Source organism: Raphanus sativus, chromosome 7, assembly GCF_000801105.2.
Source record: "Raphanus sativus cultivar WK10039 chromosome 7, ASM80110v3, whole genome shotgun sequence".
In the NCBI taxonomy this organism is placed as follows: Eukaryota; Viridiplantae; Streptophyta; class Magnoliopsida; order Brassicales; family Brassicaceae; genus Raphanus; species Raphanus sativus.
In genome coordinates, this window is record NC_079517.1 from 7,453,835 (window position 1) to 7,479,060 (window position 25,226).

At 38.1% G+C, this 25,226-nt stretch overlaps 4 protein-coding genes and 1 long non-coding RNA gene across 5 annotated transcripts; 2 read left to right on the top strand and 3 right to left on the bottom strand.

Moving 5' to 3' along the window:
- Window positions 1–8,493: 8,493 nt before the first annotated feature.
- On the top strand, window positions 8,494–9,117 carry LOC108817610 (uncharacterized). Its single transcript, XM_018590337.2, has 2 exons — window positions 8,494–8,704; window positions 8,789–9,117. The coding sequence occupies exons 1-2, from the start codon at window positions 8,622–8,624 to the stop codon at window positions 9,018–9,020; spliced, it is 315 nt and encodes a 104-aa protein (XP_018445839.2). The 5' UTR covers window positions 8,494–8,621; the 3' UTR covers window positions 9,021–9,117.
- A 356-nt stretch (window positions 9,118–9,473) lies between these two features.
- Window positions 9,474–11,794, bottom strand: LOC108817608 (elongation factor 1-alpha 1-like). Its single transcript, XM_056990549.1, has 3 exons — window positions 11,652–11,794; window positions 10,671–11,134; window positions 9,474–10,581 (listed from the first exon to the last, which is right to left on the bottom strand). The coding sequence occupies exons 2-3, from the start codon at window positions 11,130–11,132 to the stop codon at window positions 9,694–9,696; spliced, it is 1,350 nt and encodes a 449-aa protein (XP_056846529.1). The 5' UTR covers window positions 11,133–11,134; window positions 11,652–11,794; the 3' UTR covers window positions 9,474–9,693.
- A 3,307-nt stretch (window positions 11,795–15,101) lies between these two features.
- Window positions 15,102–17,338, bottom strand: LOC108818372 (thiol protease aleurain). Its single transcript, XM_018591329.2, has 7 exons — window positions 16,960–17,338; window positions 16,495–16,610; window positions 16,308–16,381; window positions 15,954–16,218; window positions 15,734–15,865; window positions 15,496–15,631; window positions 15,102–15,361 (listed from the first exon to the last, which is right to left on the bottom strand). The coding sequence occupies exons 1-7, from the start codon at window positions 17,276–17,278 to the stop codon at window positions 15,324–15,326; spliced, it is 1,080 nt and encodes a 359-aa protein (XP_018446831.1). The 5' UTR covers window positions 17,279–17,338; the 3' UTR covers window positions 15,102–15,323.
- A 1,897-nt stretch (window positions 17,339–19,235) lies between these two features.
- LOC108815997 (uncharacterized) lies at window positions 19,236–19,970 on the bottom strand. Its single transcript, XR_001943775.2, has 2 exons — window positions 19,700–19,970; window positions 19,236–19,619 (listed from the first exon to the last, which is right to left on the bottom strand). It is a non-coding gene; the product is annotated as an uncharacterized LOC108815997 (long non-coding RNA).
- Window positions 19,971–22,181: 2,211 nt separating this feature from the next.
- On the top strand, window positions 22,182–25,125 carry LOC108815089 (stress response protein NST1-like). The gene is made up of 4 exons (XM_056990869.1): window positions 22,182–23,148; window positions 23,269–23,347; window positions 23,626–24,366; window positions 24,580–25,125. The coding sequence occupies exons 1-4, from the start codon at window positions 23,113–23,115 to the stop codon at window positions 24,951–24,953; spliced, it is 1,230 nt and encodes a 409-aa protein (XP_056846849.1). The 5' UTR covers window positions 22,182–23,112; the 3' UTR covers window positions 24,954–25,125.
- Window positions 25,126–25,226: the final 101 nt, after the last annotated feature.

Genomic DNA, 25,226 nt, shown 5'->3' on the forward strand with positions numbered 1-25,226 from the left:
CGCATAGTACCAGATTGTCATTTCAGGTATAGTAAGGTTATCTAGAGGCTCAAGCCAAGGTCATGTAATGACCAATCTTTTAACTTATGGCAATATAAGTACAAAGATAATATTTATAGATGGCCATATATGTTACTTAAAGAAAGAAAGAAGAACAAATACGGCTTGAAATGGTATCCATCATTTGTTAGAGCACAAAAACAAAAAAAATAATAATACAGATACTAAACTGCCGAAAGATTTAACCGAATTACTTTGAAACTTCGAACTGTATCTCTCTGCATTTTAGATGCATATACAAGGATTGTTGCGTAGGAGAGATACCGTCACCATCTTCTAAACTCTTAAGAAGATGTGATGGCGCTATCTCTCCTGCGAAGCGAACCTTTATTTGCAGTTTCCAAACCATTGAAGAAGCAAGAACACTCATGACGATTCTATATATATGTGTGTAAGTGTAGACACTCTACTAGATTCATCTCATCCATATATATATATTTCCAATGGTTTGCAAAAAAAAAGAAAATTTATACTATCACTATCGTTGCTCTTTTAATTGTCGTTTAGTTTGCAGCTTTCTATGTGGCTACAATCAAATGAATTATTATCCCAAGTGAGATCACAGATGAATTATTATCCCAAGTGAGATCACCGTTTTCACGTCATGTCCAATTATTTGACATTACCTTCACCTCCTAGGTGTTACATCGATTTGTTTATTTTTTTTTTTTGAACACCGATTATATTAAAAACTTGAAAAGGGTTTAGTTGGGTACAATCAATGCGCCATCAACTTCCAACAACAATCCAGATGCAATTAAAGCATCCTTGGCTAACAAATCTGCAACTGTGTTCCTCTCTCGAGGTATCCACACAAAACAAACAAATTCGAAATCAAGGGAAATGAGAAGGACATCCGCCACAATTCCATGGAGTTCTGGAGATCCTGAACCGGAGTTAAGGTACTTGATCAGCTGAGCCGAATCCGACTCAAACCGCAGCTTCTTCATCTTCAATCTTCGACATTCAAAGATAGCTTCACGCATAGCCATGGCCTCCGCCTGTAAAGAAGACGCAACATACGCAGCAGAGGATTTGGACGTTTGTTGTTGCAGAGATGGAAACTGGAAGACCCATCCAAACCCTGCTGCTTGTCTACCAACATTCCAGGCCGCGTCTGTTCGCACCACCACCGTATGATTGGGGCAGTGGACCACCGCGCTGGCTTGCGGTCTTGATATTCCTTTGTCTGGCGTACTGTCCCTGCTCCACTCCCTAGCCATAACAATAGCTGATGACAATGCATCTTCCGGAGACATAGAGAATCCTTCAAAAACAAAGCTGTTCCGGGCTTTCCATATCGACCATAAGATCCATGGAAACAGAGATCCCGACCCAATTCCCGCTGGAGGCAAACAGATATTTGCACAGAAAATCTTCCATGAAGCAAGCAAATCTATCATTCCACTACACTCCACACCATTCACAAAAGGAGCAAGAAGCCAGACCTTTCGGGCAAACGGGCATTGGAATAGAAGATGAATGATAGATTCAATGCATCCACATCGCTTACACTTAGGATCGATAGGTATGTGTCTCTCTAACAATCGCTCTCCAACTGGTATAGCACCTTTTATGACTTTCCACGCAAATAGCTTAACTTTTGGTGCACAATCAATGGCCCAAATATTCGTTCTCCAGTCGAAATTTGGTGGAATTATCAAATCTCCAGCTCCAGCCTCCTCCTCTTCTAGCGCGGTGTAATAACCGGACTTCACAGAGTAATCCCCTGTTTTTGTGCCCAACCAAATCAGTTTATCCTCGGCTCCAGTAACACTTTGCTTGATGCTGAGAATACACTCCTCATAATCAGGGAGGAGGAGTTGAATTTTCTCCCGATCCCAATGTCGCTCCTCACCCACCATCAAATCAGACACACACAGCGTAGCGGCCAGCTCTCCCACCGGTCCCATTGGGCGTGTTGGAGTACTCAACGAAAGCCAGGGGTCTTGCCATATATTGATAGATGTTCCATCCCCCACTGCCCATCCGAGATTCCTCAGTAGCAGATCACGTCCAATGAGTATACGAATAGAGTTTTGCAGAGCAGGCTATCTGACTTTTGGATCATTCTCCATCCAATTTTGGCTAGCAAGGAATCATTGAATTTCTGGAAGTCCCGGAGACCCAACCCTCCTATCGCCTTCGGCTTGGCTATATTATCCCAGGAAACCCAAGCCATTTTCTTTTGATCTTCATTGTTATCCCACCAGAATCGGGTCATCACCGATTGGATTCTCTTACATAGAGATACCGGCAGCTTGAAACATGTCATCGAATAGGAGGGAATGGGCGAGAGGACACTCTGAAGCATAACAAGCTTCCCCGCTGTTGAGAGAAATCTTGTTGACCAACTCTTTGCTTTCTGCTGGATCCTATCAATGATGGAGGAAAACAAATCTCTCTTCCGCCTTCCAAACTGTTCCGGGAGCCCCAAGTATTTTCCTACACCACCTTCTTTCTGAATTTGTAGTTCATTTTTCACCATAGTCTTTAGCTCCAATGGTGCTCTCCGGGAGAAAGTAATAGTAGACTTATCGGGATTGATAGTCTGCCCAGAAGCGATCTCGTATTGTCGCAGGATGCTAATGAGCGCCTTGCAGTTTCCCTTATCAGCATGTAAGAAAAACATGGTATCGTCCGCAAAAAGTAGATGAGAGACCCGAGGACATCCTCTAGCCACTCTGAGTCCTTTGAGAACTCTCTCTTCTTGCGCTCTGTTACATAATCCCGAGAGGACTTCACTACACATGATGAATATGTAGGGAGAGAGGGGATCGCCTTGGCGGATTCCTCTGCTCGGTACTACCTTCTCTCTAGGCAAGCCGTTGATGAGGAAGGAGTATGTAACAGTAGAGATACATTGCATGATCGCTCGTATCCAATCTTGGTGGAATCCCAACCTTGAGAGTACGGCAGCAATAAAATCCCATTCGAGGCGGTCGTAGGCTTTGCTCATATCTGTTTTAACCGCCATCGCACATCTCTGTTCCGCTTTTGAATTTTTCAGATAGTGCAGGACCTCGTGTGTGATGAGGACATTGTCACCTATAGCCCGTCCTGGAACAAAAGCCGATTGATTTTCCGAGATAAGCTTGTCCATTAGCGGCTGTAATCGACGAGTGAGCAGCTTCGAGTAGATCTTATAGTACACATTACAAAGGGCAATGGGTCTATAATCAGAGACCTTTTGGGGCTTGTTTATTTTCGGGATCAGCCGGATGTTAGTGTGATTTATGCTGTCCGGCAGCGGATTCCCGCTAAAAAATCCTTGAACTTCCTGAATAATGTCCGGCCCAATGCAGTCCCAATGAGTATGGAAAAAACCAGCCGAGAAGCCATCCGGTCCCGGGGCCTTTTCTGCATTGATAGACTGTACAGCCTCCTTAATCTCCAAAGCCGATGGGATACTCAGAAGGAGATTGTTTTCCTCTTCAGTAATAATAGGGCGGAGTGCCTTATTTACTGTTTCTTCTCGCTCTCCCGGAGTAGTCGTGAAGAGTTGCTGGAAGTAGCTCCCAATGACTTGCACAATTTCTTCTTCCTTATGCACCAGTTCCCCTTCTTCGTTCTCCAGAACCGAGAACGCATTCAAACGTTTTCTAATCTTCGTTATGGCGTGGAAATAACCCGTATTACGGTCACCCAGCTTTAGCCAAAGCAGTCTGCTCCGTTGCCGCCAGTACTCCTCCTCCGCAAGATAAGCCGAGCTGAGTTGCTTTGTGATATCTTGAATCACTGCCTTATCGTTTGTCGGGCTTGCCAACGCCACATGTAGTTCCCGCTTTTTCTGCTCTATTAGCTTCATGCTATTCCGTTGCTTGGCCCGGTTCCATTCTGATATCGCACTTCGCGCCGAAGATAGCTTGTCCATCACTGAATCGTGGTCATCCTCTACCCAGGCGTCTGTTATTATTCTTTTGGCCTCTTCATCTTTGCATAATCTCCTATCATATCTGAACTGGCCCTTTCTTCTTTTACCTCCTTGATCGAAAAAGGTTAGCAGTGGCATATGATCCGAGCTCTCGAAGCCTAAATATTGAGATCTCGCTGTGGGGAAACTCTCTGCCCATAGGGTGTTAGCAGCTGCTCTGTCTAACCTGCAACGCACTAGATGATCACCTCTCTGTCCTCTCCACGAGAGTGGGTCACCCGAATGCCGGAGATCAAAGAGATCTCCTTCAGAGAAGAAGGTACGCATATCCATAAAGGATCCTTCCGGTCTGACGATACCTCCATCCTTCTCATCTCCGCAAAGAATATCATTGAAGTCCCCTGTTAGAAACCATGGGGCTTCTCGGGCAGAATTGATAGCTAGGAGATGGTCCCATAATTCCTTCCTCTGTTTTTTATCCGGATTCCCGTATATAAAAGAGGAGTAAAAACTTTTCCCTTCAAATTCAATCAACGTATCTATTACATTCGGATTTGAATCCAGTACTTGTAGATTGAGCTCTTGCTTCCAAAATAAACCTAAGCCTCCCGCACCATGACCTGTTGGAGGAACCAGGTGGTGACAATCGTATGGTAGGTGGTTCAGTTTCTTGAGGACAAAGGCATCTAGGTTTTTTGATTCCATGATGAAGATAATATCTGGATCGAACTTCTTAGATATCTCTCCCAATCTTCGAACTGTCCAGGGATTCCCCAAGCCCTGGCAGTTCCAGCTAGCTATAGCTAAGGAACGGGGTTGGATTGGATTCGAAAATCCATCCGGCGCCTTGTTGTTCTCGGGATCAGGTTACAAATAGGAGTGTTATCAGAGGTTGTGCTACCTTCCTCAAGTGGAACCCCATCTTGAGTCGCACCTCGCCTTCCTGCAACTTTTTTGGGAGCTTTTTCTGCTCGATCCTGAGTCCCCTGATTCTTCTTTCGGATGCCTGGCAAGCTAGCTTGTTGCATCTTTCGTTTCTTTGAACTAGCTCCTGGAATAGGGCTCCCAGTAGTCGTTCTTCTGATGGGGGGTCTTCCTGGTTTCCTTTTTATGATCTCCACTGGGGCATCAGGGGCATTTATCTCCTTTAGGGACGTTCCATCCACCTGTGGGCCTAATCTGGCTATAGCTGAGATTCTCTCATTTGATCCTCTGTCCTCAGGCAAGACAGATAGCTCCGAATTGTTGAGAGGGCCTAGTCGATTAGCGATTGGTTCTCGCTCCGCAGTGAATGGGGAATCTTCCGCCGGAGATTCTCTTGAAGCTCTACGGGCATTGGCAGCGACAATAAGAGCAGCAGACCTTTCAAGTTGCCCTGCTTCTTCAGCTTTTTTCAATCTTGCTCGGCGAGCTGCACTCTCCACAGGATCCGCACAGCTGGTGTATTGAGACATTACATCTCTCACCACCTCCACAGCTTCCTCCATTTCCACAATAGGTAGAATCCTCTGTTCCTCCTGATCCTGTTCCTGTAAGGGAGTCCCCTTTTCAACAGAAGAGGCCCGCTCTTTTGATATGGCTCTGTATCGTCGAGGAGCAGAATCTTGCTGTATTGGAGAGCCACTCTCCTTTCCTCTATCAGTGCGGCGATGCTGGGAGTAGTGCCTGTGCGAGGAGATCGAGTGGGAATCCCCACGTAAGTTATCATAATCATCGCGAGGTTGATAACTACTCCTATATTCGGGGCGAACATCATTACGACGAGATTGATCTCTATCATGCCGGTCTCTTGGTTGCCACTCCTGTCTAGAATATGATTTAAGGCTGTGGTAAGATTCAGATCTTCCATCTCTTACTGATGAGGTGTGAGACCGTTGGTTATGATAGTTCCTTGGGTGAGAAATAAGGCGATTCCCAAGCTGGAGAGGGAGCCTTTTAGTATCCTCATTAAGCGTAGGGAGTCTCCTCTCCAATCGAGCAGTAGCATGCTCCGGTTCTTTGGGACGCCGCTCTTCTTGTGAGTCCCTCGAATCTTTTTTCTCATGCTTGGCAACTAGACAGTCCCTAAGCTCATGGTCCAGCTTGCAGCATTTTAGGCAGTGTCTTTCTAGTTTTTCATAGACCAGTGTTGCCTCAACTTCACCAGTAGGATACTCTAAGGTGGTAGACTTGATGATGGGGAGTCTCCCATTAACATGGACTCTCATACGCATCGAGAGCGGGGTAATCTCCGCGGTTTCAAAAGTCCCGATATCTTCCCCAATCTTCTCTGCGACCTCATCTGTCCACAAGTGAATTGGGACTCCTTGAATCTTTATCCAAAATGGAATCATCGAAGGGAAGCTTGGTGAGATTGTAGGGATCCATCGTTCAAGTATTATCATCCAGCGGGCGTAATGGTACGGTTGCTTGGCAAGGACAGTTAAGAGATCAGCTTCCAGTTCAAAGCGAAACTGGAACATACCAGAGCCCAAATCTGAGCCAACTGGTGGAATATCTGCCTTCCAATGGTCAATGAAGAAGGGGATGAGAGCCCCGACTTTTTGGAGAGATGGGTTTGTTACCCTTCCAATGATGGTTAGCGCATGGCTCTGTAGCAGCGCAGAGTTATCAGGTTCCGAGAGACGCACTCTAGCCGTACGAGGCGCCGGTCGATGTTCCAAGGCCACGGCCTTGCCTTTCTCGGCAGAAGATAATCTTCTATGCATTCTGGGAGCTGCAGCGACAGTAAGCTGGAAGAGAGCTAGAAGCAAATCGAAGACGAGGTGGTTGAGTTCCAGTAATCACTGTTAGCTTTTGGATGAATCTATCCTGAGGCGAGCCAAAGTCGGACCAGACGGACCAGCAGTCAGAGCAATGTGGGTGAGTCGGCAGGAACCTTTCGGGAGCGGTGCTTGAGGTAGCTGTCCATGGTAACTTCTTCAGGCAAGGATTCCGGTGAGGCGGCGCGGCGGAGACGGTCCCTCCGACCCGAGTCGGGGGAAGAACCCGGAGGGTGGTGGTCAGAAGCAGAGGACGGACCGCTGGATACTGGTTCAAAAGGAATAAAATTCAAACGAGAAGCTTCCTTGCCAGTAGATCTGTACTTTATCAGGAAAGAAACTGGCGGGTAAAGCAGGTTACTAGGGTGGACCAGTTGGATAAAACCACTCCTTGATTCTCGTGTCTGAGAGCTTTTTTCTACCACAAATTCAAATGCTTATCGATTTGTTTATTTATCTTTTCATCTTCGTGTATATGTTTTGCTTCATTTAATTTGAGCTCTTGGTTTTGCATTTGTTCTCAGATGTTACATATATACAACGTTCATTGACAGTGGCGAAAAATCTAGCAAGGTTTCATATGCATATGGAGGGTAAAATGCGACATCAAGGTCCCATCCTAATTGTAAGTCTCAAAAAGCATTGAATTTTATCATTGTATATTGTTTGGTACTGTGTACTGTGAATAGTTCCTGGATTGTGTCACTTTAAAGCACAAGTTGAGCCATTGTATCGTTATGACACTTGTCCATACTAACTAAGATTTACACATTCTATTGATACGCATAATCTCAGCAAAACATTATTTGATAAATTTTACTTATCTCAGCAATTTAGTGATAGATTTTGATCAAAAGTGAGTATTATTTTTAGTAGTCTTTTTCTCTCTTGCAAAACATTGCAAGATTGGTTACAGTCATTAATACTATTAAATGGTATTGGATGATTCTGCTTGATATGTCTTTCATAATGTGTAATAAATGGTGACAGTTACATCAAAACTAACGTGGATGTGGTTAAGACTCGGATTAGTACTAGTATAGAAGTTAAAGGCGGAATTAACTTTTATTGAACAAGTTGGTTTTAGAGAACAAGTTGAGGACTTTGATGATTTAACAATGAGAGACTGCATTGATTCTCCCTGAGAAAAAAAAAGAAAACTGAAAAGCCTTGTTGTCCTTCTCCTACTTTTATCAAATCCAAGTGAAAAAGAGAGAAAAAAAGTTAAAAAGGAGAAATAAAGGATCCAAAACTTGGGTTGTCAATTGTCATGGGACTCATGAGGAGAAAGCGGTAAAGTGTGAAACCGATATTTTTACTTTCACCGCTACTGGAATCATAAGATGTGACTGGTTAGAATTGTATATTCAGCCATACTATTATTTTCAATTGACAAGTTAAACTAATTAATACAACTGGATGTTTATTACGTAAGTTGATATATTTCAAATTATTAATAATTTTTTGTATAATTAATTTCTTAATTAAACTATACTAAAACATGGTATTATAATAAAATTATCATACTACCGTATATTGTTAAGAAATCTAATGAATATCTTAAATATTCTTAATGAGATATTTAGTCAAGTATCTTTTTTTGATCAAATTTAGTCAAGTTTTTTTTTTTTGAACACTGGATTTAGTCAAGTATTTTTTTCTTTTGAACACTGGATTTAGTCAAGTATCTTAATGCAATTTAATAGGAGAAGAAGAAGGAGACCATATCTACTATTACTAATCAACTGCACAGACAACAAGACAAAAGTCTTATCTCTCGTGTATATACCAAAGTGAATATTAATTACATAGTACGACTATATATAATCTATTCACTGCTTAATCCTCTCTCCGTTCCAAGTTCTTGTTTTTGTTTCTCTTTCTTTAGCTCTCTCCCAAATTCTGAATCTACAGAGAAAAAGAAAATGCTTTCGACAACTCTTAGTGGCAACTATGGCTTCCCCCTCTGCATCTCTGGGATCTCTCAGCCGTTATCTCTCTCCAAAGAGTAAATTTTTCTTCTCTTCTCTTGAGATCTCCTCTTTTTTATTTTTCTTTACTTATGTTTGTTTCATTTCTTTTTATGTTGAAGAATGGCAGATCATGACAAGAGAAGGAAGGTGATGAAGAAGAAGATAAGGAGATCGGAAGGTAAAGGTGAGTCCATGAGGCATGGTGCAGAAGAAGAAATGGGTGTGGAGAGATTCCATGATCTATTATGGCTCCAAGAGATGGGAGACAGTGAAGATGTTAGAGATCTAGTTGCTTTATTCCAAGATCTAGGGTCATGGAGCTTTTCTTCTCACACAGCTAAAGCTGCCTAAGAGAAGAAGCCCAAAAACTCTCTGAGATCTCACTGAGATGTTTCTTCTTTGTAAAACTGCAGATCAAAAATCTATAAAATATTCCTCAATGTTTTCACTGTTGTTGTTGACACGTTTATTTGTCGCTGGTGTCATGATGTTTCGATGCTTGCTGCCTCTTTTGGCATCATCCCTTTTTATTTTGGTTTTTAGTTCTTAGCTGGATAACCGCTCCTGAACTTTAATCATTTAGTCAAGGCTTATTAATTGTCGTTTGTTTGCTAATCGTTGTTAAACCATTTTTTGGTTAAAACATTGTAACTTGTTAGAGCATCATTAACAACAATGGCAATATGACGAGTCTCCCATATACTGGAAGGGATTCTCAAACAAAGATACTCTTAAGTTCCATTAAACGACAGAAACGTGGCTTCGTTCAAGCTTAAACTAAAAAGAAGTAATTTAACAAGGGCATTCAAGAAGAAAGAAAATTAATGAGTAGCACAACGGAACGCTAAAACACATTAGGAAAAATTATCCAGAAAACTGCATAATTGTAAACCCACAAGTCTCAGAGATATGCAAAAAGGAGGTAGAGATGAGAAAGAAACAGAAAATAAAAGAACAAAGGCTCAAACGCCATCAAAGTTTTTCTTAAAAGCAAAAAGAAAACACAAAGACGAGAGAAGTCTCATCATTTGGCTCCCTTCTTCACTGCGGCCTTGGTGACCTTGGCACCGGTTGGGTCCTTCTTGTCAACACTCTTGATGACACCAACAGCAACGGTCTGCCTCATGTCCCTAACAGCGAAACGTCCCAACGGTGGGTACTCAGAGAAAGTCTCGACAACCATGGGCTTGGTCGGAGTCATCTTAACCATACCAGCATCACCATTCTTCAAAAACTTGGGCTCCTTCTCGATCTCCTTACCAGATCGCCTGTCAATCTTGGTCAAGATCTCAGAGAACTTGACTGCAATGTGGGACGTGTGGCAATCGAGAACTGGGGCGTATCCGTTACCGATCTGACCAGGGTGGTTCATGATGATGACCTGGGATGTGAAGTTGGCAGCTCCCTTAGCAGGGTCATCCTTGGAGTTGGATGCAACATACCCACGCTTGAGATCCTTGACAGCAACATTCTTAACATTGAATCCAACGTTGTCACCTGGAAGTGCCTCCACAAGAGACTCGTGGTGCATCTCAACGGACTTAACCTCAGTGGTCAACCCTGAAGGAGCGAAGGTGACAACCATACCGGGCTTGAGCAGACCAGTCTCGACACGTCCCACTGGCACCGTTCCAATACCACCGATCTTGTAGACATCCTGAAGTGGGAGACGGAGGGGCTTGTCAGAGGGTCTCTTGGGCTCGTTGATCTGGTCAAGAGCCTCGAGGAGAGTTGGTCCCTTGTACCAGTCAAGGTTGGTGGACCTCTCAATCATGTTGTCACCCTCGAATCCAGAGATGGGGACGAATGGGATTTTGTCAGGGTTGTACCCAACCTTCTTCAAGTAGGAAGACACCTCCTTGATGATTTCATCGTACCTAGCCTTGGAGTACTTAGGGGTAGTAGCATCCATCTAGAAACAAAGATCAAAAACACATTCGTTAGCAACCAATCAGAAGATATCAATCACAATAAGCAAACAAGAACGTGAAGTTAGCTCACCTTGTTACAACAGCAAATCATTTGCTTGACACCAAGGGTGAAAGCAAGAAGAGCATGCTCACGGGTCTGACCATCCTTGGAGATACCAGCCTCGAAACCACCAGTGGTGGAGTCAATGATGAGGACAGCACAATCAGCCTGGGAGGTACCAGTAATCATGTTCTTGATGAAATCACGATGTCCAGGAGCATCAATGACCGTGCAGTAGTACTTGGTGGTCTCGAACTTCCAGAGAGCAATGTCAATGGTGATACCACGCTCACGCTCGGCCTTAAGTTTGTCCAACACCCACGCGTACTTGAAAGACCTCTTGTTCATCTCAGCAGCTTCCTTCTCGAACCTCTCGATGACACGCTTGTCGATACCACCGAGCTTGTAGATCAAGTGACCGGTGGTGGTCGATTTTCCAGAGTCGACATGGCCGATGACCACGATGTTGATGTGAAACTTCTCTTTACCCATAGCTGCATGTTCAAAAGGAGATCAAACCATTAGAACAAGAACAGATACACAATCAACTACTACAATCTATGTATACAGAATCATGAAATAAACGATCTAGCGACAATACATTAAATCTACCTAGATACGTCAACCATACGTGTCAAAAGAATGATTCCCATAGCAAAAAAAATAACAAGACGAAACGAACACTAGACTAGAGCAACAGATCGTGATGATTGCAAGTCGTAACAACATGCGAGGCTACTAGTATATCAGATTTCAAAAATTCCAGACGAGCTATATGAAAAAAAAAGTAAACGCCAACAGTAAACAAGGCGATTCTCGATTAGATCGAAGAATACTCAGATCTTAAGATCGAGCATCGAAAGAGTGAAACAGCTTAGAGGAAGCGATAATCACAGTCGAACTAGAGCTGACGATAAGGATCTAAGGAACGGAGATATAAACATTGACAGAGATATAATATCAGCAATGCTAAGCTAAGATCGTAGATCTATAGAGAGACTTTTTACTCACCTGCAAAGTAAGAATCTGAGAGGAGACTTGCGGCTGTGAAACTGAAATGAGAGCACACCCTTGGGACTGAAACGAAGGAGGCTACTTATAGCTACGAGCTTTAGGGTTTCCGCGTTTTCTCTGTGGTCCTGGTTTTACCAAATTGCCCTTGTGCGTTTTGGATCTTTTTTTGAAGATTCTTTTCTCCAAGGGGTGTACATCAGTACATGCCTGCAACTTTCAACATTTTACGAACACAAACTGATTCCTCAATTAAATAAGAACAATATAACTTCATAACGAATTTGATTAGGACATGTTATCACTAGGTCAACTAGAATTAAGATGATTTAAATAATGAATTGAATGACTCTATCTATATTATTAAAGTTGAAGTACTTTAAGAAGTTATTTGGATATAAGAATAACTATCTATATTAAAACTGTTTGGACACATGTATAGTACTTTCATTTTTACATAATTAGTCACTGGTTTTTTAATAAATTAATTACACTTCCATCTATTACCAAACCAATTCGACATTAACTTTTTTTAACACTAAACCTTACTCGATTAAATTACACAAAAACATATGGAAATAACTAACATGGGCAGATCTAACATTCCAAATAAAATTTTTATTTAATACTTTTGATATCTTAAAAGATATTTCGAGAATGGTAAAAGGAATATACTCATTTAGTTATCCCCAAAAAATCAAGTAATAACTAACTGGTAACAAACGTGATTCTCTTACAAATCTAACATTCCAAATAAGATTTTTTTTTCCTAAATTTTCATATATTAAAAATATATTTCGAAATTCTTAAATAAATATACTCAATTTGATATCTCCGCAAGTATCAAGCAATATCTAACTAGACCTATGGTGCACGCTAATTTTTCTACCCATATATATATACCTCTCTGCGTCTAGCTTTCTCCAAGTCATCGCATCTCAAAGCAGTACACCAAATTCGATATTCCATTTACTGACCTTCTATTTTGTATTCAGTGTTAATGACCTGGAGTGTTGCTTGTGGGGAAAATATGCAGAACAGATCGAATCTCATATTGAAGAAAACGAAGGTCAAGCATTTATTTGTCTAATTCTGTTTGCAAAAATCAGCTGTTACAAAGGTAAACATATCTTCCTTTCAATGTTGATGAGATTCATTTAAAAATTGCCTTGAGATTCTTATATATTTACTAGAATGACTTACGGCAACAACCATATTTTATACTAGGAAATATGTAAATAGCAAATGCATTTGATGCTTCACCTGTGATTCTCAACCCTACCATGCAGGAAGCCCTTGATTTTAAAGAAAGGTATTTGAAGTTTCAAAATCTATTTGTTAAAGTGGATATCTTTTATATTTATAACATAGTTTTATGATAATTTAGATTCTGGATTTGTTTTGTTTAGAAATGGAGAAGAGATCCTTTATAGAAAAAAACGGAGAAGAGATAACAGAGAGAGAGAGGGAGCATGTGGGGAGCAGAAGAAAACGAAAGAGTAGTTGACCTTTTTTCTTAACGTGTAACTTAACAAAAGATTTCCCAGATTAATTAGTTAGACAAATGGTCCGACAGCCAATATTAAAATTGGCCAAATTTAAATTTGGGCAACTGATATAGTAATTATATAGTTAGCCCAGTTATGTAGAAAACTGAAATTTAAAATCCGTTTTATAAAAATAAGTAAGCAATAATATATTTTGTGGCCCATTACATTTTTTTGTAACAACCGTGGCCCATTTCATTATTGTTGTCAAAATTATTCAAAATAATGCAAATTTAGTATTAACTAATTTAGTTTATTAAATTTTTAACAATTCTGATAATATTTTCTAATCGATATTTACAAAAAAATTATATGACACAATATAATAACATTCTCCACAGTTTATATAACCTACTAAAAATACCAACTTTTTATAAAATTTTAATATTAAATCAAACATCTATTACAAATTAAATTGAACACCCGCGTGGAGGCGTTTGGTTACTTTGATAGCATTTATAAATAACAAATTTGTTTGGAAACTTGGATTGTAGTTAAAAAAATTGTTTGGAAACTTAGATTGTATTTTTATTAAAAAAAAATATCTCTATCCAAACAAAATTAGCAAATCCATTTAAACTTCTTACATTTTAGAAAACCACTAATTGATCGTATATGTTTTCGTGATACACAATATTTTCCCCCTAGATTTTTAAATTAAATAAATATCATTCGAGTATTATAAATGTCGTAGGAGGTTCGAGTTGGATCATTTTCGGTCCGGGTTGGTTTGTAGCAACCTAAAAATATATCAATAAACTTTCATTTTAAATATGGCAGTAATAAATAATTTATATACAAAAAAATACAAATTCGTGGAGGCGTGCACATCAAAATGTAATACTGAATTAATATATAAATATGTTATATTGCTATGTAAATAATTGTTTATAGATTCTTTAGTTGACTAATTTTTGATATAGCTTATATTGAAAGAAATTTATTTTAAAAAATTATATGAACTGAAGAAAAAACAATATAAAAGTACTGTACATTTGAATTCAAAATCATTTCTTTTAACAACAAACTAGACAAATATGGTGATTTGTATACAAATTACAATGTAAATATTTAATTAATATAGAAATATCTTACATTGTTTAAACAAAATATCAATGTAAAAGTATTGTACAATTATGTTTTTAAATCATTTATTTTAACGACAAGCCAAATAAATATATTGATTGAATAGAAAATAAAATAAAGTCAGAGAAACACATAGTTTACCAGAGACACTCTAATATGTCGAATTTATTATAAAAAAGTTTTACTAAGATAAATACATTCAATAATTACAAACAAATAATATTTTTCATAAAAGTGAAAAATAATACCCGCGCTTTCGAAGCGCGGGTCAAAATCTAGTTAACATTTTATAATTAATATCACCAGTCCATAAATGGTCTATGGAGTGAGGATATTAGTTCATAAACTATAACAACAATGGTGTGCACATACAGCAAAATAACATTCTGTATACAGTACAAAGTAATCTTGGTATGGGGAACCAACCCTACTCAAATCACGGTTTTAACCGCTTTGCAAGAACTAATCGAAGAGGGAAGCAAATGTGCAAAGACTAAAAACAAACACATTTTTAGCACGAAGCAGCTTTTGACTAAAATCAGATTATCATATATCAATGTGTGTTGACAAAATTAATTAGAAAGACCTACATACCAAAACAAAGTTAAGTGGTGCTAACATTTCACTCCCCCACAAAAGAAATTTAGTGATGTTCACACCTTTACATGTTGGAAGAACAGAAACTGAGGATGAAGAACAAAGCTATAAAGGTGTAAATCAATTTACTTTCTTTAAGTTACCATGTATTATTATTATTATTTTTTCATAAACTTGCATAACTTTGTAAGTTATAAATTGAAATAGGATCAAGAACAAAGGTCCAAATAAATGTATGTCCTTAAATTTGACATGGATACATTATAAAGTTGATCGTCTGTAGTTTATGCATCATTTTGTACATATGAACAGACCTTATGTTACAACAAGCATAAACAAACACTATGCACTCCCAAGTGACTTTCAAGTGATGTCTTACTCCAATATATATGGGGAACATGATTGTAATCAGATCACTGAGAGACGACATTCGCTGATCATCTTAGGCCACAACCGGGTACGATGCACATGCCGCAATACCTGCAAGTTCAAGAACGAATCAACAACAGAGAGAGAGAGACGAAATATGATAAATTATGATTGACTCTGCTCTTGTACAGGCTCTAAAATAAAGGATTTATATGGTAATGGCATCAGGGTTTAGTGAAACTTACCACACATGTTCTTCCCCATCTCCATCTTGAAGTAACCTTTGTCACCCCAATCTGCTCCCCATGAGTTTTTGATAAACCAATATGGAACACCGTCTTCAATTCCATAACCAACCGCCAAAACAGCATGGTTCACGTCCTAATGCCACATTTGAGGAAACGAATCAGACACTAACCAACAAGCTAAGATGAGTCTACTCGCAAATAGTGTTAAGATTCATTTTGAAGAAGAAAGTGTCACCATTGGAGTCTTTCCGCAGTGACTATCACTGTAAACTCCGCTCTTGTAAAGCCGGAACGAGTGTATAACCTCGAATCCTATGCTTACTGGTCGTACCAATCCAACCGCATGCTTCAGTTCATCTTCAGCACCCTGTTAATTGTTTTGAATCCTCATTACACATTAACAGAATGTATAATAATATTTGCAAAAGGGCAGGTGGAATTTCAGAATCCCGTACCAGAGTAATGTTGACAGAGTCAAGGACCTGTACACCGACGTTTTCAGCTGAATATTTGCAGGTTCCATCTTCACCGGTGTAAGGATAAGCTTCCTCTGTGTCGAGGCCCCCGTTGGATTTGATGTATTCAAAGGCTTGGGAAGGAAGGCCACCATTACAGCCATAGTTGTTGAAAGCTCCGGCACAATCCACAAGCTGTTGCTCAGAGAGAGATATTCCTTTTCCAAATGCTTGATGGTAAGCTGCTTCAAGGGCTCCAGTCGTGCTGCAGTACGAGATAGAGAGATCATATGACTTTCAAGTTTTGTATCAAGAGATATCTCCCCAAAAAAAAAGAATTTGCAAAATATACACCTGAATGTCCAGCAAGAACCACAACCTCCCTGGTCTTTGACTGGGCTAACAATACCATCTTCTCTCCAGTCTTTCTGCAGTTACACAAGTTGTCAATACTCAGAGGTAAATTAAAGAAAAGGCTACGTTTTCATAATTAACCTGAAAAAAACAGGAACTTGATGGTCTGAGTGCAGCAAGAACTTACGGTTTCTGGAAGAGCTGCTTCCGTGAGTTTGTGGGTTCCCTTTAAAGCGGCAGAGCAGTTTTGAGCGGCACCAAGCCTGGTCCTTTGAAACTCTTGCCACGTCATATCAGCAAACTCTGTGTAGGATTTTCAAGAGACAAGACATTTTTCTGAGAAGCATCCTTTAATCAGGACATCTAAAATAATAAAAGAAGCAGAACAATGAACTTTGGTGGGTGATACATATTTCACGCAAACTACTCTCTCGTGCTCATATACTCCAATCTTGAGACACGTGAAGCAAAGCATAAATAAAAATCAAATTTAAAAAAAAAAAAAACGTAGAAGATCCCAACACGGAAAAGGTTAATTAATTAATTTATTTATATATCCATGTGTCAGTCATCGTTTGATCTGTTTCCACTCAAGAAGAGACTACTTTCAAAACATCACCCATGGAGAGAAGTAAAGAGACAATAAACTTACGATTGACACCGAGTTTGTAAGACAAGCCTTTCTTATTGGTGGATCTGATCAAATCCAGATTCTCCTTGAATATCGAGAATCTGAGCTTCATCTCCTCCGCGTTCTCGTACCTTTTCCCATACCGGTGAGTGAACCGAGCGAAGGAGAGAGCGTGGCGGGTTTGGCCTAAGATCTCGACAACGGATTCCTCTACTTCTCGTAGACGGTCGGAGACCATACGGATCGGGTTTGACTCGTCGAATCCGATACTCTCCGCGGTAGATACGGCGATGAGAATCAGTAGAGCTACCGATGGTAGGATTGTTCTCACAGATGTCATGGCTTTTTTTTACTCGACCAACGCGTCTGCTTTTGCTTCAGTGGTTTAGCTATAGAGTGTGATGTAAGAAGAGTACTAGTAGAAGACGGAAGAGAGACGGAAACGTTATCGGGACACGTGGGGGTTTGTGAATGGAGAGTTCTTGTCCTATATACTTGGACTGTTGACGTGTACGGTGATGTCATTGTATTTTATACCCAACAAAAATATCAATCAATCATTAGGATTCATCATTTTTTCCAATACGGAAAAATTGCAAAATAGCCCATGGATTTTTGGTCTGGTTTAGTTCATAACCCTTTTTAATTTAGTTTTATACAATCGCATCCTTCAACAAAACCAATTTTTTTTTTACACGGACGAGCTAGCTCAACTGGTAGCATCTCCAGGCGTTTGTCTGAGAGGTCTCCGGTTCGAGTCTCGGACGGAGAAGAGTGTACAGGGCCGTAACAGGTACATACGCAAACTGGTTTCGGGCCAGGGAAACTAGGGCCCAAAGCCCAAACTTCCTAAATTCAAAAAAAAAAAAACAAAACCGATCTTTCTTGTCCCATATGCAATCAAGAGAACAAAAAAATATTGGTACACCGTTTTGTGTTCAAGAATTGTCTTTGTTATAAGAGATTTTTCATGACTATTATTCTTTCTTTCTTCTTTTGACAGAAAAACGAGGGGCAAGTAATTGTGTCTTTGACCTCACTCTTGCTGCTGTTGTTTTGGTTGTCTCCCAAATCAAATGTCTTCACTTTTTTTTGGTAAAATGTTAAATTTAACCATTTTCGATTTTAAAATGTTGCGAACAACTTATTATGCAGAAAAAAAAGAAACAACACAACCCAAACACAAGAACAGAACAGAACAGCCTCAAGGAGCCCTAGGACCAGAAAAGTAGAACTGCAGCAGCGACAGAGAAAATCAGGCGATGGGAAGGACAATAAACGATCCCGGATCAGACGATCAAGGGCTTAACGAAGACCGACCGCTGCGGAGACAGAGGTAAACACACAGGCGTTACATTCCTTCCAGATGAGGTAGATAGCAGATTGAAAGATCAGCTTGATGACAGGCAGAGCTTGGTAAGGGTGGCGGAGGTGAGAGATCATGGCAGCTGCAGAATGAATGTCAAGAGGGGTAGCAGGCAAGATTGCCTGAGCAAAGTGCTTCTAGATGCTGGAAGAGAACTCACATTCAAAGAAGAGGTGGTGATATGTTTCCAATTACCCGAGGAGCATAACACACATTCCGGTGAAACATTTAATCCCCAGCGGATACTGGGTTACTCATAACTTATGTTGTCTTATTCCTATTATCATGAAAGTTTCAAGAACTGGATACACAACTAATCAGAACTTGTATTAGTTTAATAAAATGTAAAGTTTTTCCAAGTTTACGCATTGTTTCTTTTTCTCTTTGCTCATCCCCAACAGTTTTTTTCATTATCATTTTCACCGTCTTTTTTCTCTATACCTTTACCGACACTCTTTTTTCATCTCTCCATTACACGAACTACCATTTCTCACTTTGTTCCATGTATCCATCATCAGAGGTTGCATGGCTTCACTTTCGTTCTCTCATTGAAAAATGTAACTAAGTATATCAATTTTAACCATCATCATAAATTATTATTAAATTATACAATCCAAATCAGTTGAAATTTTACTAAGTTATACAAAGTTCTATACATACTTGAACCAAATTTTACCACTACAAGAAAAATGGCTTTTATTAGCGGACGAAAAATGCTATCTATCGATACGATAGCGGTTTATGAAGCGCTGTATCATCGCCCGTCATAATAGGTCAAGCACTTTAGATAGCGGTTTTTTGTGATGCTATCTTTTGTTCCGCTACGATAGCGCTTTTCTATCTGCAATTAAATATTCTTTAATAGCGTATAATTTTTGTTATTATTTCTATTATAAAAAATTAAAAAAAATTAAAAAAATTAAAAACATAATTAAATTTTAAAATTGTTTATATAATTTTTTATTAAATAAAATAATTTATAATTAAACTGGTTTACCATAAGAATATGATTTACAAATTAAAAATATTAAACTAAATAAACCTAAAACCTAAACAAAGATTAAACCTAATTACTATCTAAACCTATCCCCCAGCCGCACATCCACCTTCGCCGTCTTCTTCATCTTCTGACCATCCAGCCATGATTAACTAAACCGAAATCTAAATCTAATCGACTCTTCAGCCACCATCTCCATCTTCACAAAGCTTCAGCCACCGTCCATGAACCACCAACAGACCACCGACTTTTGCACCACTGCTGCACCACGCTTAACCAGAGATGCAGATGCCGCTCTGTCAAATCTCCATCTCAGATCTGTAAAAAAACAAAACCAATTAGAGGAGAAGTTATAAAGATGAGAGAGAGAGAGACAGAGAGAGAGAGAGAGAGGTGACCTGTGGTGTTGGTGATGAGCGTGACGGTGGGGATGGTGGTGAAGAACTCGACGGAATCAAAAGAGAGTGGTGGTGACGAACAAAGTGAAGACCGACGGTGGTTATGGGGAAGAGGAGATGGAAATTGAAAAAATAAATAAATTGATTGAGAGAGATGAATGTCGCAGAGAAGAGAACGAAGAAGAAGAAAAAGTGAAAAAGAAGAGGAAGGGGTGAATGTCGCAGAGAGAGGAAAGAGAGAGATAAAGGGGATTAAATTTGGTCTGTTGGATTAATCTAATCCAATGGTGGAGATTGTAATCTGAGTACTTTGATATTATTGGTCCATGACAATTTTTTTTGTTAATTGATTTTTTTTATCTTTGGTAAAATTATAAAAGTATTTATAGTTCTATTTAATTTATATGTTAGACAGTATAAAAATATATATATCGAGCTTTTTATTTTTTTAATATGCAAACTGAAAATATTAAAATCTAAAAGTTATGTTTATGATAGATGGTTTAAAATTTGGAGAATGAGACTTATACTTTAATATAAAAAGATTAAATTTTAAATTTAAATTTAAGATATGAGGTTATTGTATGAATTATTAGGTTTAAATTTAAGATATGAGGTTAAAGTTTGGATATAAGATCAAATTTTGATTTTAAATTTAAGATATGAAGTTATAGTTTGGATATAGTGTATGAAGTTAAGGTTTTTTGAAGAGTTTGAAAATTATAAATTTAATAAGGGTTTGAAGCTTTTAATATTTTGTTACTTTTGCAAGTAAGAGTTAGAAAATAGTTAGGGTTATAAGCTTAAACTAGAGTTTAGATATGGATACATGGTTTAGAGTTTGAAAAGATGTTAAAGAATTAGGGTTTGAGGTTTGAATTTAAGATTTGAATTAATTATAAATTTTGAAAATATCAAAATTTGAGTTTAAACTTAAGATTTAAGTTTTAAAATATTGTAAAGATTATTAGTATATTATTGTTTAAATTTTGTTTTTTAGAGTATATGGTTCAAAAGTTTGTTTAGGGTTTAGGGATTCAAAAAATACACTATTATAGCGTTTATTATTTTATATGCTATTAAATGTATGCTACCATAGCGTTTCCAATTAGGCCTCTCTATCATAACGTTTCCAAAAATACAAACGCTATCTAAAACTAACAGATATATCAACCATAGCAGAAAACGAAAAAACGTTATCCTGATCTGCTATTAAAACGCATTTTTCTTGTAGTGTACTAAGTTATATTATTTTGGATTCATTTTTTCTTTTCTTTTGATGGATAATTCGAAATTTATTATTTTTTTTTATTTTTCTAGAGAAAGAAATTACTCTTCTTTTTAGGAATAGCATACTTTCTCTGGATGCGGATGGATTAAAGAAGACCAGTGAGATTAAAAAGATTAATTTAGTTTCAGTGAAGAAAGAAAAAAATAGGAAAAATGAGTAAACCCTAAAATACTTTAGTCAATTTTGGGAATAGTAAAGATAAGGAATGGATTGACCCAATTAATATCTAATTGGATTGGATAACCACCTGGTTAAATTGTAACTATATAAATTTTATTTTGGTTTTGTGGCCATTTAGTCTATTTTTCAATTTAAATAAATATTTATTAAAATAAAAAATAGACAAGAGCATTTGAGATTTTTTTTGGCTTGGAGTATACGAGACTTTAATCCGTTATGGACCTTTTGATCCAATAGATGATACAAAAAATTCTCAAAATTTGCCAATTTCTATAACAAAGAACCCCATTCTTATCCTTGGCAATATGTTTGCACCTCCGATAAATTCTTAACTTGAACTAAACCATTATACAAAACAACTCGATGCTTTAATTTTGGTCTGAATTGATTACTGTAGACTGGGTATTTTATTTCCTAGCTTCGAAGAAATGATTAGGGTCTTTCTTATATCATTTACAAAAGTGGTAACACGGTATTAGTTGACGCCAATAAACTAAGGGGGATGTATTCAATTTAACATTTGATGTTATTTAATTTTTAATGGGGTTTTAGATGATTTTAATAAGTTGCAGAGATTTAGGTGATTTTTGTTAAACTACTCTAGAATATCACCTAAAACAATAGGATTTGAGTTTTAATTTTTTTAACTAAGAAACTCCACCCAAACACCCTAAAATCACCTCAAAACTTTAAAACTCCACAACTTAAAATATTTTCAATAACAGTGGATTTCAGAGTACTTTACGAAATGTCAAGTTCAATAACAGTGGATTTTAAATGAGTTTTTAAAATTCATGATTGAATAACAGTAGATTTGTCATTTTAATACAAATCACTTGAAACTCTCGGTTGAATACACCCCCTAAGAGACGCAGCTACCTTCTACTCACATATTATATAGAAAGACTGAAACTGTTATTATTCTTCCGATCTATTATATAGAAATATTCAACTTGTTTTTATTTTAACCGTCTATAATATCATAAGACCCAAAAGTTTTGAGTCTAAGACCATCGTTATCGCAGTGTCTTAGACACGTTCCTTAGTAATTAAATGTCAAATAAATAAATGTAAAATGCCAAGAAACAAGTGAAACGTTTGTTAATTAAGAACTTTTTGCACGCGTTCCTTAATGCCACGCGTCATACAGGGAAAGCTGTACTCTCTCTCATCTCTATCTCATCTTCATCTTCTTCGTTAGCAATCCATCTTTTAATTTTGTTTCAGTCTGATTGCTGTTTCTGGGTTTCGCAAATGTTCTTTGAACAAAGCTTTTGATTATGTTTTGCTTCGTGACGACTTGAAGAAGAAGATCCGGGTAAAAGCAATCAAAATCGGATCCGGGTAAAAGCAATCAAAATCGGATCTTGTTGTTGGCTGCTGCTGGTTTTGATGCTGTGGTCTTCATCAGGATGGTCATTTGCAGCATTCGTATCTTCTCAATTGTTGCGGTCGTTTGCATTTCCTTTGTGCTTCCTGTAAACTATTACGGACAAAAGCTTGTAAAAACAGAGCTTAAAGTATTTTAAACACTTCTTCATATGTTTTTACTTATTAACATAAATAATTAATTTACTAAGAACTAACCTAAAAGTCCCAGCAATAATTTCCCTTTTTCTTAATGTTTCTTAACATTGTTCCTTAGCTCAAAATTACTAATAAACAAATCTAAGACCTCTCTAGCAATAATGTTGCTCTAAGTGTCTAACCATCGATAAGAGAATATAATAAGATTTAAATTGTCTGTATTCGTCTAGATTTTAATCGTCCATAGTTGTGACTTGTGAGCATGCTGGACTAATCGTTATTATATTCACTAATCAGTATAAGAAATCGTATAAATAAACGGCAAGCAAAGCTTTAGTGAGCAAGCTGCAAGGCTGCAATCATATTCCTCCTTTGTTATCTCTCTTCACTCTATAATATTTTATATTTTTAGAAAATGAAGGTTTGTTGTTTCTGTTTCAACGAAAAGAAGGTTTGCTTTTTCAATTCCCAGAACAAATTTAAGAAATCTACATTAATGGCTTAAAAATTTATATATATTATGCGATAAGGGTTATGTGCTTATACTATGGACTGATTATTTCAATTGCAGGAGATAGTTATACTCAGAGTTAAATTTTTTAATGAAAGCATCAAACAGATAGCTAAGGAAGTTGCCAGCAAGTTTCCAGGTACACCATCACTAATCTATGGTTAATTGGTTAATTATACTAAAATAAATATAATGGCAAATATTCAGCTTACATACATAAGAAGTTTAGTCTATTTAACTTCAAAACATTTGAGGTATTATAATTCATCCTTTTCGCTCTTATTTCGAATTTAATGTAATGACACAATGTCCATCTAACTCTAAGAAAATGCATTCTTTGTAAAAACAACTTTTTGAATTGAATGAAGTTTACATTTTCTTTTAAGAAAATTAAGCAATAACCGTTTATATTATTAGGAGTAACTAAGGTGGTAGAGGTTGAAGGAGAATGTCAGCTAGAGGTTAGGGGAGAATTTAGTATTTCTGGATTGACAAAGAAACTAAAGAAGATAGATGCATCTGTTGAGACAAACAAGATTGTATCTGATGGGGTAACGGAGCCAGAAATCAAGATTCAGCCGCGAGATGAAGGCAAACGACCTATTAAAATACAAAAAGCGAGTAAACCGCTCAATGATGGTGCCAGCAGCTCAAACGGGACAGCATCGCAAAATTATGGATCATTAATGTGGGAGCAGGCAAAAGGTGTCGGTGCTGGTGCTGCTGAGCAGGCGAAAGCTATAGGTGTCGGTGCGGCTGAGAAGGCAAAAGCTATCGGTGCGGAAGCGTTTAACCTTCTTCCTAACAATATGAAATGGAATTATGCAAAGAAGAACGATAGAAAAGAGAATATGGCAGTGGTACTACATTGTGAGGAAGAAGAAATGAAAGAAAAGAAGATCAGGCAGGAGAAAGAGAAAGAGAAGAAGAGAATAGCTTTAGCGGAAGAAGAGATGAAACAAAAGAAGATCAAGCAGGAGAAAGAGGAAGAGAGGAAGAAACAAGCTTTAGCCGATGAAATGAAAAGACAAAAGAAGATGAAGGAAGAAGGAAAGAGAAGGAAACAAGCTTTAGCCGAAGAAGAGGAAAAACAAAAGAAGATCAAGCAGGAGAGGGAGGACGAGAAAAGGAGGAGACAAGCTTTAGAAAATAACTCAGGTGCTTGCATCATCTTATGAAAACACACATCTTACTTTCCTCTAGCTCTTATATTTCAACTTTTTTTTTTTTTTTTTTGAGGTGGTGATCGGTTTGAGGTCCATGGACTAGAATTTCATCTCATCTTCTAAAATAAAGATTGTATCCTTATTTTCTCGTGGTACAGTTTTTGTTGATTAACAATTAGATATGCGTTATTCATCTGATGCGCAGGAGGAACCTCAATGGTGGCAGGAATCACAGGAAGTTTGTGGAACGCCGTATCCACAGTAACAAATGCTTCCGCGCAAACACTAGGAGACCTACATCGAAGCATATCCACGCAAACACAACGAACCGGACAGCCAAGTACATCAACGTACACACAACGAACTACGCAACCAAGTACAGGAAGTTTGTGGAACACCGTATCCACAGCAACAAATGCTTCCACGCAAACACTAGGAGACCTACATCGAAGCATATATTCCACGCAAACACAACGAACCGGACAGCCAAGTACATCAACGTACACACAACGAACTAGGCAACCAAGTACATCAACGCAAAATCCATTTTCAACACAAAGAGGAAACACGACCAGTTGAAAAGAAAGGCGGGTATTCAAGTTTTCATGATATGTTTTCGAGTCCATGGACTAGAAAATTCATCTTATCTACTACAATGAAGTTTTTTGTTTTTTTTTGTAAAAATACTACAATGAAGTTTGTGTCCTTATTTTCAATATTGTATTTTTTTTAACAAATGTTGTATTTCTATTGTTTTGTTTGCCTTTAGACTTGATCATCCAAGTTACGGTTGTCGAATGATATCATTGTGTTGCTTTATAATGGTTTAACTAAAATCGAGTGTTCTTCAGC